Raw genomic sequence first — 14983 nt, 5'->3', positions numbered from 1 at the left:
ATTCCTAGGCAAGCGTTTTGCATCTGGCTCTGCTGATAAAAGTGTGATAATTTGGACTTCAAAGTTAGAAGGAATTCTGAAGTACACGTAAGTGATGCCATTCAGTTCTGTGCCTCAAAAGCCAGTTTTGATTCTGCTCTGCTGCTCTCAAAGAGCACGAGCTGTTAGACTTGGGAGAAGGTTCGTGAAGGTCAGAGAAAATGCCTGGGGTGGTAGGGGAGGGAGGAGGAGAAGAACAGTTGAAGTATCTGAACAAGGCAGAAAAGCAATTAAGGGCATAAAAGAGGGTGGGGAGTCAAAATAAATCTCTGAGTTTAAAGGTCTGGCAGAGAACTGGGGAAAGTCAGAATAGGTCAGAATAAAATGAAACACTGTGACTGTTGTATATAAAAAAACATAATTCTGGTTCAAAGATCAAGTTAAAGATGGATTTGGTGCTTTTGGTGCAATTCAATCTTCTGGCTCCATGTTTGTATCAGCCCATGTTTGTATCAGCCCAGCGTGGCACCTCCACTCTGTGTTTCTGCCTGCACGTTTGTCACGGGCTGGTCACTGCACGGGGCCTGCAGGAGCACACTTGGTTCAGAATTTGGATACAACCTTTAGGCATATTTCACAAACCACCATTGCTGTACAGTTTTAGCTAATCTTGGTGAAATGCAGTGAGTCCTGCCACTTGGAGACAATTTTGTAAGGTTTATTACTGATTTACTTTACAGTAATAGCAGATTAACTTGATGTGCTATAAACCAATCCAATTATTTTGGCATCTGGTAGAGCTTTCAGCAATCTTGCTGAAAGTCAGAAAAGGGCCATTGAAGAATGACTTATTGAGATCTGATTGTAACTTTGTTCCAGGCATAATGACTCCATCCAGTGCATTTCATACAATCCTCTCACTCATCAGCTGGCATCCTGCTCCTCTGGGGATTTTGGTATGTCCTCTCCCTTCAACTTTTCCATTGAGCCAGTGAATTCCATTACAGTTGGATAGCTAAGCCAGCCACAAATAGGTACAGCTCTGTATGATGTGACAGAAAGCTGCCTGAGGTTCAGTGACATTGGACACTGGTTTAAATCACTTAAACTCAGTAGGAAAGGACAGTGTAGGGAGGGGCCACAGGATGAAACATGATGCTCTGTCACTGGAATTTTTTGCAGAGACAACCTCTGTTATTTAGATGGATTTTTTTCACATTTACTAAGAAATAATATATATTAAAATGTCCTTCTAGCAGTGGACAAGATTTTGGTGCCTTTAGAGTCCAAACTGAGTTCTCTGACAGTATCAGTGTCCAGTGTGAGCTCTGGCTCATGCTTATTTGTCATTGGCTTCTTGTTTTCATCAAGGCTTGTGGTCTCCTGAACAGAAGTCAGTCTCTAAACATAAAACGAGCTGCAAGATCACCTGCTGTAGGTAAGTTTTAAGGATTACCTTAAGTCATCTAAGTTAGTTTCAGTACAAACCATTCCAAATAAGATGCAAGCCGAAAAATAAATTCTACTCCCTTCCTTTTCAGTAGTGAAATGTTTTGTTTTTCTTTGGTTCTGTTTATAACCAAGTTCATCTGAAAGCTTGGGAGAGCTGTTCTGGTCCTGAGCAAGTGTCTCAGGTTCTTTCTATTTATCCATCTTGTGAAATAACAATGAAATTAAGAGGGAAAACAATTGCTAGTTTTGTTTATAGAGCTGTTCATCCTCTGTGCTGTTGGTGTTGTCATTTAAAGGACATATTACTGTTGTGAGCAACCTGAGGCAAGAGTTCATTAATTGAAGTCATCCATCTGACTGCAGTAGAGACTAGATGAGACCCCAGGCCCCCTCTGTCCCACACCAGGCAGTTCTGTCTGATCATGTTCTGATTGTGGCTTTTAAGGCATTCTGGTGTGCTGCCAACACTGCCATCCCCAAAATGGATCTGTAGCTTAGCACATGGTACAAATGTTGCTAGCAGATGATAGCTTTAATTTATTTCTTTTCCTGTGCATGTGATAAAATGTTCTCAGTGTAGTGCATGCTGTTGCCATAAATGTGGATTCAGATGCATAAACAAACTGTAGGTTTACTGGCTACCTCTCAGAACTCCCTCTTAGAAATATATTTGAATCTACCATCCCTGTGTGTGTTGTACTCTCCTACCTTCCTGCTGCTTGTTTGTAGTGGTTTACTCTTCAGTGTGTGTGTGTTTTCCCAGCTGGACAAATGATGGCCAGTACCTTGCCCTGGGGATGTTCAATGGCATTGTCAGCATAAGGAACAAAAATGGGGATGAGAAAGTGAAAATAGAACGTCCAGGAGGTTCTTCCTCTCCAATATGGTCAATTTGTTGGAATCCCTCCAGGTAAATAATTTCATTCTCCCATTTTTTTTCATGCTGAATTGATAATCCTTGGTGCATTAATTGCAGAAAATCCTGACTTGTAGCCCTGCTGAAGCAGGTTAATGCCATGTGCATTTACCTTTTTTAAGTGATTGTATATTGGGGTGTTGGCTTTGCTGCCAGTCTGTAATTGAATGGAGAAACCGGGAACAAGTTCCACTTAGATTGTAGACAAGTGGGATTGTTTAGCTTGGAAAAGCCTTCTGAGGTCATGGAGTCCAACCATTCCCTCTGCACTGCCAAGGCCACCACTAACACATGTCCCCACATGGCTCTCAAATCACTTCAGGGATGGGGACTCCACCCCTGCCCTGGGCAGCTGTGCCAATTCCTGACCATCTTTTCAGGGAAGAAATTTTCCAATATCCCCCCTGCCCCTGCCCTGGCCCAGCCTGAGGCCGTGCCCTCTCCTCCTGTCCCTGTGCCCTGGGGCACAGCCCGACCCCTGTCCCAGCTCCCCCCTCCTGGCAGGGATTGCAGAGCCAGAAGGTGCCCCCGAGCCTCCTTTTCTCCAGGCTGAGCCCCCCCAGCTCCCTCAGCTGCTGCTCCAGCCCCTTCCCAGCTCCACTCCCTTCCCTGGACACACTCCAGACTCTCAATGCCCTTCTTGCAGGGAGGGGCCCAAAGCTGACTCCAGGATTCGACATGCAGCATCACCAGATCTCCAGAAACATTTATTTTTCTTTTTTACGGATTTTGGTTGGTGTTTTTTTGCTGGATAGGGTGATGGGTTTTGTTTGGATTGGGGGAGAGAGTGGAATGTTTTTTTCACTTCAGTTCAGAGGAAATATTCTCCCAGATATGTGAACAAGCAATTCCTATTGCAGTAGGTGGCAGCATTTTTGGAGTAGGGCAGATGAAGAGGAGGAGTCAGTTCACAGCTGTTTAGAGGAGATCCCAGTACTGGAATCCAAATCTAGCAGTAGGTAGGACAGTCAGCCAGGGGAGGACCACAAGGAGCAGGAGGCCCCTTTCAACTCGTAAGTGAAACTTCAAAGGAACATTCTACTACCTAGAATAGTACTTTACAGGAAGGACTAAGGGCAGAGTACTGTGCATGGTGCAACCTCAGATATTCCAAAGTTAGGAAGTTCTAGATTAATAGTTACCTGCACAGCCTTAGTTTGTTCTGCCAGGCTGTTCCTCATGAGATTGGTGTGTGCTACTCCAGGTGTGAGTGTCATGCACTGGCCAGAGAAAGGGGGCTTGCTAACACTTGGCTTGTTATTAGGTTTTTTGTGTGATTGCTTGGCTAGAGGCATTATGTGCAGCAGAACATTCAGGCTACCATCTCCCTCATCCCTCAAGCTTTGCCTTACTCCTCTAGAGGAGACTGGGTTTGCTTTTGTGCCCCAAGTTGTCTTCCACAGTTTTCAGCTGCAAGGGGTATCACTGTCCTTTTAGTTTGTGACCTTTAACAAGTAGCATGACATAAATTCTGCTGTCCTACTACTTGGTTCTGTCGCTGTAAGAAATGTAATAATAAATTGCTGTCAAATTACTGCTTTTTTTTGGTAGAGATGATCGCAATGACATTTTAGCTGTGGCAGACTGGGGTCAGAAACTTTCCTTTTACCACCTAAGTGGCAAACAGGTATGTCAGAAGAGAGTTTATTCAAGTGTATTTCTGAGTCTGCTTTGTGTCCTACAGCCAAAGTGTTTGTATACTGTTACTTTATTAGTTACATTAAATGTCTTCTGTTTTCCTGGCCTTTTATGAGTTCAGAGTTTTTTAACCATTTCTCCTTCAGCCCTTGTTTCTCCCATGGCAGCTCAGATGCTGTCTTGCAGTTCTTGTGTTAAAGCCCTTACAACTTTGCTGACTTCTGTGATGTGGTTCACTGGTCTGTAGAGAACATCTTTGTACTTTTTTCAGCGTTTAAATGGGTTTTGTGAGTTGTTGCATTCTGAGCAGACTGTTTTGGGACTGGAGGGTTTCTTTGACATATTTTACAACTGCCTTTGGAAATCTTAATATAGCCAGTAGTTCTGGGTATTGAAAAGCTGTGCATAGATGAGACAAATGGTATCAGTGATGGCACTTGCTGCCTTCAGAAAATATGAAACAATCCTTTTGTTAGTGTTTTTGATACTTTTTCTTTTCTTTTCCCTTGTAGATTGGGAAGGACAGAGAGCTGGGTTTTGATCCCTGCTGTGTCAGCTACTTCACTAAAGGAGAGTACCTCCTGCTGGGAGGCTCAGACAGGCAGGTGTCCCTGTTCACCAAGGACGGCGTGCGCCTGGGCACCGTGGGGGAGCAGAGCAGCTGGGTGTGGGCCTGCAGAGTCAAACCAGACTCCAGCTACGTGGTGAGTGAGTGGGGACATTGCTCTGACATTTTCATTGGGAATTTGTCCCCTGAGGTAAGACCGTACATTTCAAATTCAGTTGCTTAGTTTAGACATTCTTGCCGAGGCAGCAGAACCTGAGCAGTGTCTGGGGAGGTTCTAGAACTGCCACTGGAATTACAAATATCCTGCAGAAGTAAAACCTGGGTTGTAAAAAGGATGTAAGGAACACAACACCTGCTCTCAAATGGTAAGGCATTCACTGCATTTTGATTTAAAAAAGAGAAGGGGAAAAGAATTGAAATGCCAGCTAATAACTTCTGAATTGACCAAATCTAGTTCTCTGATGGGAAGAAAATGCCTACAGGGCAGCTGTCAACCTGAAATGCTGCAGTCTTGAGTCCTGTACAAGTGAGAAGAGAATCAAAGTGAAGTTTAAAATGAACAAACAAACACCTCCCACTCACCCCAGAAACATAACCAAAACCCCAACCAAATAAACCTAAGCCCCCCACCCAGCATGGTGGTCTCTGATGAGACCAGTCCTCATTCCACCTTATGGTTTTTACTGTGGTTAAGTGTAGGTTGGCTGTAACTGGGATCCATCCATACACTCTGCATGAAAAGGGACATGGTGTTCATATCAATGCCACACACTTTGCCAATTCTCACCTGCATGTGCCAGTTAACTGAAATTACTCTCTTGCTGTGGTCAGGCAGTAGGATGCCAGGATGGAACAATCTCCTTCTACCAGCTGATTTTCAGCACTGTGCACGGCCTCTATAAGGATCGCTATGCCTACAGGGACAGCATGACTGATGTGATTGTCCAGCACCTCATCACAGAACAAAAAGGTAATTCCAGGCAGGCTAACCCTTCACTCAGTTTGTTTTGGGTTTTAATTAATATCCATCAGAACACTTGGAACATACTCTGCATGTACCTGGCAGACCGTTGCTACTTTGGTGGTCAGACTGCTGAGCACAGTGTGCAGGAGGTGAGTGTGAACTTGGAGTGTGGAGACTCAGCACTGACAACCTTAATGAAAGATGTGGGGATTGGAGAAGGCACTGGGAGGAACAGGGGCTCTGAAGATAAGATTTAATCTCTGAAAATGAGTTAAAATTACTATACATCATATTTAACTTTTTCTTCCTTACTTGTAGTCTCAAGAGTTTCTGCTGATTTTGTTTCTTCATACCTGCTGGCTTTTTATGGCAAGGAATCAAAGTACTGCTCCAGAATGTGCTGTTGGCAAATCATAGAGGGTGATAAACTATGATGGAGATAGTAGATTACATAGATGCAGAACAACAAACATATCTAAGCAGGAATGTGCTTTGAATGCTAGAGGTGCTTTAGAGAGATTCAGTTTTAATGTATTAGTCAGCTTTCTGGGGTTTGTGTCTGTTAGTTTTGTATCAGCTTATACTGTGTTGTTTTGGTGTTTTTCTTTCTAGTTAGAATAAAAGGCAGAGAGCTTGTGAAGAAAATTGCAATCTACAAAAACAGATTAGCCATCCAGATGCCAGAGAAGATCCTGATTTACGAGTTGTACTCGAATGACTCTGCAGATATGTGCTATCGGGTGAAGAAAAAGATTGTAAAGAAATTTGAATGTAACTTGCTGGTGGTGTGTTCAGATCACATTATTTTATGCCAGGTATGTGCCTTAAAAGCTGAAGTCGTCCTGGGGTGTGTGCAGAGTTGAACTCAACTGTCCCAGTGGCTGGCAGGACATGACTGTCCTTTGGGATCTGTTACAGCTTTTCCAAGGCTGGGCTGGGCTGGGCTCTGCTCTGCTCTGCTGTGCAGCACTGACATGCCAGTGGGCAGTTGCTGTGGCACAGCTCAGGTGCCTCTGGTTCAGTAAAACTGTCTCTGTAGTGAATTTGATAAATTAGCACAGAATCCAGGGGAACTTTTCTGGTGGGAGGGAACTAACAGAAAAGGGTTGGAAGTGTTTGTTTGTTCATAGCATTGGAAAACTTTAAAAGAATTCACCCTGTTACACTATTTGATTTTGTGATTTTAATATGTAGAAGTAGGCACATCTGCTAGTATAGATATAAATGTACCACATCAGACACAGATTTCATCTTCACCTCCATGCTGTGTTTCATATCTTACTGTGTCCTTAGGAGAAGAGATTGCAGTGCCTCTCATTTAGTGGTGTTAAAGAACGAGAGTGGTTGATGGAGTCTCTTATTCGTTACATCAAAGTAATTGGAGGACCCCCAGGAAGAGAAGGCCTCTTAGTTGGCCTAAAGAATGGTCAGGTAACATACCTTGTCTGGTATGTGTCTTTTCACTGCACATAAAGCCTGTTCTGTGCTCCTGGGGGCAGACACTGGGAGCAGCAGGCTCTTTTACAATCTAGAATTTTGACAGTCTGATCTTGGGATTAAAACTTAATTACTTCTGTCTCATATTCTCTGACAGTAAAATTTGTACAAATATGTTTAATTTTGTCTGAAATCTGTTGCTGGAACAATGGACAAAAGATGAATTCTTGGTGAACTGAGAGCAAATGTGCCTTTATGGGGTGGGAGGGCTGTGCACGTGTCTCCTGGTGGCCACTTGTGAGGGTGAGGGTGTTCTTGAGGTGAAAGTGCTGTGTGTTTCACACTCCAGGTGGCAGCTGGAAATGTCAAACTGGAGCCCTGAGGTGATAGAGAGGAAGTTGAGGTCCTGTGTGTCTTCTGTATCTGTTATATATTCCTGTATAATTGTTTAATTAGTGTAACATTACGAGTCCAGAGTGTGTAGCATCTGATTTGCTTGTAGAGGCTCACAGCCTACAGCATGCTGGGGCAGACAGTCTGCTCAAAAGACCTCAGACTGGAAGCATTTCCTTAATCTTAGCACACAGTTTGTCTTTGAAAAAACTTGTGATTGCACACTGTGCACCGAGGTTTGTACCTGTTACACTGTTTGTAGCTTTAGGGACAGAACTGCGTGGAGTGACTGTGCTTCCCCCGTGCAGATCCTGAAGATCTTCGTGGATAACGCGCTGGCGATCGTGCTGCTGAAGCAGCCCACGGCCGTGCGCTGCCTCGACATGAGCGCGTCCCGCAGCAAGCTGGCCGTGGTGGACGAGAACGACACCTGCCTCGTCTACGACATCCACACCAAAGAGCTGTTGTTTCAGGTGAAAACTAAACGTTGTGGGGGTTTTTGAAAGGTGGAGCAGGAGAGCAGGAATAATTTGAAGCACGGAACGTCCCAAAAGTGTTGCTGTGAGGATATTCACGTAACTGTCATTTAAGCCATTAATCACATTTTGTAGGACTTAGCTGTGATCAAACCCACCCTTTCAGAGGCAGTAGAGAAGGAATGAGAAGACAGGAGATGTATGTGAACTACAGCTGTATAAAAAGCACTGAGACATGACCTTTTCAGTTTAATTTAGAGCTCTCTTGTTTCTCTCTGAAGCATTACAGTTAATGAGCATTTCGGTTTTATCATTCATATGAACAGAATTAAAGTCTAAACATCTTTGTCATGTATTCCTAGGCTATAAAAGGAATCATGATAATGCTCCCTTCACTGGCAGTTTAGCAGGCACTCATTAATGTTGCTTAAACGTTTTCAGAGCACACTGGGTAGCAAGTATGGAGTGCTGCAAACAGAGGGTCTGTAACTTCCTTTGTGTAATGGGCAGAGAAATGATTGATTAATTGTGTTAACCAACAGTGTATTATCGAGGAATTTGGGTTTATGTTCTACAATTTGAAGAGAGATCATTAGTAAATCCACATCAAAGGCAAGACAATTACAGTTGTGTATTAAAATGTAAAATACGTCCCTGTGAATCTGTTCAGGAATATGCTAGGCTTTAAGATATTAAAAATGGAAATAATCAGTGTGTGTTTGTACATGCCAGGCTGTATTAGTTCAAACATTCCAGCTGAAGGAGGCTATTTCTTAGGAAAGATGTGATTGCATCTGTTGTAATCCTGAGTTGTTTTGCTCATTAGGAGCCCAATGCTAACAGCGTGGCCTGGAATACTCAGTGTGAGGATATGCTTTGCTTTTCTGGAGGGGGATACCTCAATATCAAAGCCAGTAACTTCCCTGTTCACCAGCAAAAACTGCAAGGCTTTGTTGTGGGTTACAATGGCTCCAAGATCTTCTGCCTTCATGTTTTCTCTATGTCAGCTGTTGAAGTTCCTCAGGTAATCCTTTAATCTCATTAAGTGTTGCTTTATATCTCATAAACATGAATGTTTAACAAGTGAAGAAGCTTTTCTGAGATTTACTTGTATTCCATTACTAAAATGATTGCAGTTCACACTTTCTGCATCATTATTTGTTATATTGTGTGATCTATTTTATTTTTGTTTCTTTGGCATTAATTAAGCTAATATCCTCTTTGCTGTTGGTGGTTGTTGTTTCTGATTCTCCCTTTCTACTTGCAAAGGCACATAATCTAACAGAGTGCAGGCCTTACCTCCTTTAGTGTGTTCACTGTATTCTCTCTATGTAACTTTTCTCCAGTTGTAATTTAATTTTTCTTATAAGTACATCAAATACTGGCATACTGTTTCTTCATCTGGATGTGTTTAGGCAATATTTAAACTGTATATTTTAGTCTGAATGTATAGTACACGTGTAGTTGTTATATTCCAAATCCAGGGATTGCCATCCATGTGTGTCACCCTGCAGCAGTTGGCAGTGCCCCCCTTCAGTTCCTTTTGGAGCAGGTCCTTGAGGACCTGAGTGTCTTTTGGGCTTCATAGTCACAGTCTTGGTAGAACAGCTCTGTCATCAGGGCTCGTGCAGAAGGGTCACTTCCCCATGGAGCCTCTTCCTGAGTGTCCAGATGTTTCCAGGGGCACATCCCAGGGCAGTGGTGCCACTTTGTGTGCTCTTGGCCTTTGACAATACTCTGCTCCTCCTTTGTTCTGCTTCCATAGTATCAAAAAAGCTCAGTGTACATGACATTCCACATGTCCAATGCCCAGAAGAATTCACGTTCTTAACTACTTTCTAATATGCAAGGAACTGAAGATTTCAACAAGGATGAGTCTGAAATGTAATTAAACCAGCTTGTCTAAAGAGGTGCTAATAATCACCCAGAATGTTGTTCTGTGTGTATACAAAACCCAGATGTTTATTCTGTGGGCAGCTTGTAATGGTTGTGAATAGAATATATCTTTGTTTTTTCCCAGTGGATGTAGAGAATTTCACTAATATATCCCAGTATTGTGCTTTCTAACACATGTTTTTTCCGTGGCAATCCTCAGTCTGCACCCATGTATCAGTATCTGGAACGAAAAATGTTTAAAGAAGCCTATCAAATTGCATGTTTAGGAGTGACTGATGCTGACTGGAGAGAGCTGGCCATGGAAGCCTTGGAAGGGCTGGAGTTTGAAACTGCTAAAAAGGTACAGCAGTTACTTGCTCATTTAGTAGAAAGCTTGTTTTTTACACTTAGATATTTATATCTGTGTGTATATAGTGTATGTTTTATGACTGGAATGCAGGTGGTGTTCCTGGGCTACTGTCTTGCTTGTTCCACAAACAAACAAATGGGTTTGTTTTATACACAGGATGTTGAGATGGGGTTTTAAACTGAAATCTAATGTATCTTTCTAGATAAATGCCGTGTTTAGATCAAAGTGCTTGATGCAAAGGAAATGGTTTCAGCTGGAATATCTGTTAATGAGTTTAGGGAAGCAGAACCAGAAGCCTTTCAGCAGTGCCCACCGGGTGGCAGCAGAGGACGCTCCGCTGGCTTTGTCCCCCCACCATGCCCTGTGCCTTTTTCTCCCCCCTAAATATTTAATATAACCTCAGTATATGTTCAGAGATTTCCTATTCTTTATTATCTACCCATTAACGTTCCATGAAGGCAGTGGGATGGCATCACTTCAGTCCTTCTCTGCCTGGCATGCCTTGCTTTGGGGAGTGGTCCATCAACGGGCATAACTGAAGAACTGAGTTTTATATGGCATAAAATATTCTCTATTTTCTTTCACCACCTCTTCTCAAATAAGAGAGGGCAAACTGAGTTCAGTGTCATGAATATTGTATGAAAGACAAAACATTCTAAAAATACACCAGGAATGGGCTGTAATGGTAGGCATCTTATAGTAACAGATTTTTTTAAAAGGAAATTAAATACTTTATTTTTTTTTCCTTAAGTGTAGGCATCAGAATAATTCCAGTTTCATGGATGGCTTTATGCAAATAGATAGTCTTAAAAAGAAGTTTTCAGTGCCTCCTTGGAATTTTAAAGTAGTGCCCTCTTAGAATTAGAGCGGATTAATTTGAACAAAAGCAGCTTCTTGACATTCAAGGCTCTCATAATTCCCAGACCAATCCGGTGTAAGCAGAATATTCTGTGCCCTCTTAAGCATTAGTTTGGTTGGAAGCCTTGAACGTGCAGCCCAAAGAGTTAAATTTCTGGTTTGTGGTGCATGTCAGGAACAAGTGCTGAGCTGCTGCAACTCGCATGTGACTTTGCCACTTGACACTTTGGGTGGCACATTTATCTCCATTTGCAAAGATATTACACTGTCTTGCAGTTCTTCTATCGTCTTCTTCCTTCCTTTCCTCTCTCTGAGCTCCTTTCATGCTGGATTTTCAGAGTGGTTTAAACACCAGTAGTATGTGCAGCAGGCTTTGGCAATATGGTCAGTTATGTGTCCTTCCTTGGAGTACTTGCCTGAAATTCCCTTGGCTGTATCACACCTTGCATCAAAATAGAGAAGCTATAAAAGAGCCAGAATAAAAGGATGTAATATTTTAATTGGCACTTGGTATTTCTTGAGGGACTGACATGCACAGCTCCTGGTCCTGCTCCTGGTCGGTGCTGAGCTGTTTGTTGTGCCCTGTCTCGGTTACTGTAATGCTTTGGGACACAGTGGTAGTCAGCCCTTCAGGCTGGGACTGCAAAACCCAAACCCAGCAGAGTTCTGTCTGTCCTGCATGCACGGAGACAGCTTGATTTATGCATAACAATATTTGGATTTTTCTTTTTTTTTTCAGGTTAATGTCTTTAATTGTTTTTTCTTCTGTTGTTTTCAATAGGCATTTACCAGGGTACGAGACCTTCGATATTTAGAACTGATCAGCAGCATAGAGGTGAGAGAGTGTTCAAGACAGTGTTATTGTCTTGCACTTACAGCTGTGCCAAAATCAGTACTTTCTGTTTTGGAGGACTTTTGTTTGGATAGTGCTTCTGACTGTTGGAGATGTGTTTGGAGTGAAAAATCCTGGTTAGTGGAGGTGACTCAGGTTCCAGTCACATTCATGGAATGTGAGTGTGGGATGAGGACTTCTGAATCTATCTTCAGGAAAACAGGAAAAACATTCAATATTCCATTAATATTTGGTAAAATACCACTGTGCTGACAGAGCTGAGCACAGAATCCTTCATAAACATGAGTTCATTAAGCCTTTCCCTGCCCCCCGGAGGTAGGTAATTACACTATCTCCTCCATGCAGAGACAGAACCAGGCCCAGAGAAATGAAATGACAAACTCAGGGTCTCATGACAAGTCTGTGACAACTGGAAGTAGAATTTGGGATTCCATATTTCCATGCTGTGTTGTAATCACTTCTCCCTATTCTTTTCACACTTCTTGGTAGAATTTCACCCAGCAGTAACTGTCTGTCATGAGCACTTGGAAAGACTTGGGTCACCCTGGTCTTTCTGCAGAGTTGGTTTGATAATGCTTAAAGATCTGCATGGAGATGGCATAAAGGGAATTCCTCTTGTGCTGATTAGATTTACACCTTCTCTGAAAGGGATACACTCCTTGTCTTCATGTCTGCAGAGCTGTCCTGCTGCTGTCAAAATGCCAGCTGGTTGCAGTGAACTTTTCTCTAACACAGGACAAAGCTCTGCATTAGGAGGCCCTTCTTCTGTTTGGGTTTTTGGTTTTTTCCTCAAGGGTAGATAGGTAGATGAGAGTGTTCTCTCACCAGTACTAACCTTTGTTTTCCACATATGCTTCTCCAGATCTGCATCTGTTGAGGATATTCTGGCTTTGTCATGTCACATTCTGTTTAATGAGAAAGATTCCCTGTGTAGATTGGCATAAACTTACTTTCAGACTTCTTGAAAATGCTCCTTCTGCAGTGAATTCTGCATCCCTGCTCAGCCTCACCCATGGAGGATCCTCTTCCTTTTAGGACTTGTAGGCGTGTAACTAAGCACAGATGTTCCATTAATGTGATGGCTTTCTCTCAGTAATGACACTTTCCTTTCTAATTGATGACAACAGGAAACATAGCTGCCACCTCTATCTGGCAAGGTTCTGGGGAGTCTTCAAAACATGGTCTAACAAGTCCTCTGAATATTTATTGAACCAGGTTTTTGAAGGGAAATTTCAACACCAGCCCAGTGTCAGCCCAGTCAGTAAGTGTGACAAGGTGGAGGGGTGGCTGAGCCCCCTTTGGCAGCAGAGGATTGAGTTTGGATTCTCATGGAATGCTTTTGCCCCTGCGTGCAGTTTTCTTTAAATTCAGCCCCTGATGTGGGCTAACAGCAGCAATTTATCTCAAGCAGGGAGTGATGTGTGTCCAAGATCCAGATACAGCACATTAAAACACACACACACACAGACACACACACACACACACACAGACACACACACACACACACACGTGACAGTCTGTGTCACAGGTCCCTCGCAGTCAGGGCCCTGCTGTGCTCTGACTCATGTGAGGAGTTCTGGGTGGCACTGCCCACACAGGGGTGTTCTCCGTGGCACTGCACACACTCTGCCCCCGTGGCCCCTTCCCAGGCAGCTGGAGTGGGCAGTTCTGATGAGCAGGAGAGCATGTGCAGGTGCTCCTGGAGCAACTGCTGCCAGCCTGAATCCGTGAGCTCTTGGTGTGGGGACAGTGGAAGTGACACTGGTTTGTGTTGAGGCAGGTTAACGTACTCTCTGAATCTGCTTATTGCTGACAATTATCTTCCTGTTTGTCATCCCACCCACACATATTGTTAATTTAGCCAAATTATATGCTAGTGAGTTCATACAGGAGAAAATGAGGAGCCCATCAGATGTCTTTTTTAAAATAGCCTGGCATAATGATAGCATGTGTTCATTTTCCTGTGTGAAATCAAGAGAACTGATTTTTCATCACTTTAGTTTGTATGGTGACATTTAATTTTGATCTTCCTAATTTTAATTAAGAAGGGATTTAATCCTTTAATTATAAAGTCACCAGAAATGTAGGAGGGGCATAATTATGATATCCCGTCACAGGTTTTTAATTATTAATAGTTAAAATCTAAGCTTGAAAATTTAATTCCTCAGTGGCTATTTCTCGCTCAGGTTCTGGTCATCTAGAATAGTTTATACATCTCTCTTCAAATTTTCTGTTTCTCCAGGAGCGGAAGAAACGTGGAGAAAACGACAAGGACCTGTTCCTGGCAGATGTTTATGCCTACCAGGGAAAATTCCACGAGGCAGCGAAGCTGTACAAGAGGAGTGGCCATGAGAACCTGGCCCTGGAGATGTTCTCTGACCTGCGCATGTTTGACCACGCGAAGGTGGGACGTGGCACCCGAATGTGACCTGCAAAAATACTCATGTACCTGTAACTGGTTTCAAAGTGTGATCCTACAAAAGGATCAGATGAAATGTGGGCTTTGAATTTCAACCTTGTTTTCTCAGTTACTTGGTTGGAGTTCGTTTGGCTTATAAGGGCAGAAACGTCCCTGGCCTGGGTGTAATGGTGGCATTTTCCTTCAGAGGCTGCTACCGGTGCAGCAGAGAGTGTTCTGTGGAGTCAAATGTGGCCATGGAAATCCAGGGCTTTTTAGTGGATTTTCTTGTTGGACACCACCAATGGTGACTCTTTCATGGTGGTTACATAGTATTATCCATAGTAAACTAAGAACTTTGGGTTTATGATTCTTTCTTCCCCATTATCTTTCTCGAGTCCCTTTTGATTTGTTTGTCCTTCAAAGATGATAAGGTAGTACCCATGCAAAGTGGAGGGGAGTGCACCATGTGTGTAGTTCACTTCCATATTATAATAAAAATATTTTTCTGTCAGAGTAAGTCACTTATATACGAATGCATTTTTTAAGTGTATAACATAGAAACCTAGAATATTTTTGTTTGCGACACAGTTTTATGCCAAAGTTTCAATGTCTTGGCTTTTTATATTTTAAACTCTGTTTCCACATAGAAATAAGTTGAATCTTGTTCTAAAAGGTGATGTTTTTATAAGGTGATAAGAAGCAATATTTGGCTTTTAAGTCTTCTATGGTGTTTTCTTATCAAAATCCCCGAGAATGTATGGATTGTTTAGTCTCATTCATCACTCATCAGAGCCTTATTCTGC

The 14983-nt window shown here is 42.7% G+C and overlaps 1 protein-coding gene across 2 annotated transcripts in view; it reads left to right on the top strand.

Moving 5' to 3' along the window:
• IFT122 (intraflagellar transport 122) overlaps window positions 1–14983 on the top strand; it is a 30842-nt gene that overhangs the window by 2576 nt on the left and 13283 nt on the right. For both annotated transcript variants that reach the window (XM_071550163.1, XM_071550162.1), the window contains exons 4-17: window positions 9–87; window positions 859–935; window positions 1351–1417; window positions 2195–2341; window positions 3899–3974; window positions 4498–4689; window positions 5385–5523; window positions 6130–6332; window positions 6811–6948; window positions 7656–7820; window positions 8650–8847; window positions 9919–10059; window positions 11708–11761; window positions 14022–14183. In XM_071550163.1, the coding sequence (XP_071406264.1) occupies window positions 9–87; window positions 859–935; window positions 1351–1417; window positions 2195–2341; window positions 3899–3974; window positions 4498–4689; window positions 5385–5523; window positions 6130–6332; window positions 6811–6948; window positions 7656–7820; window positions 8650–8847; window positions 9919–10059; window positions 11708–11761; window positions 14022–14183 (1838 nt within the window). The remainder of the gene's footprint in view (window positions 1–8; window positions 88–858; window positions 936–1350; window positions 1418–2194; window positions 2342–3898; window positions 3975–4497; window positions 4690–5384; window positions 5524–6129; window positions 6333–6810; window positions 6949–7655; window positions 7821–8649; window positions 8848–9918; window positions 10060–11707; window positions 11762–14021; window positions 14184–14983) is intronic.

Source organism: Pithys albifrons, chromosome 3 (genome assembly GCF_047495875.1).
Source record: "Pithys albifrons albifrons isolate INPA30051 chromosome 3, PitAlb_v1, whole genome shotgun sequence".
Classification (NCBI taxonomy): Eukaryota; Metazoa; Chordata; class Aves; order Passeriformes; family Thamnophilidae; genus Pithys; species Pithys albifrons.
Note: the sequence above shows the minus strand (reverse complement) of the source record. Positions and strands in the feature narration are given on the sequence as shown.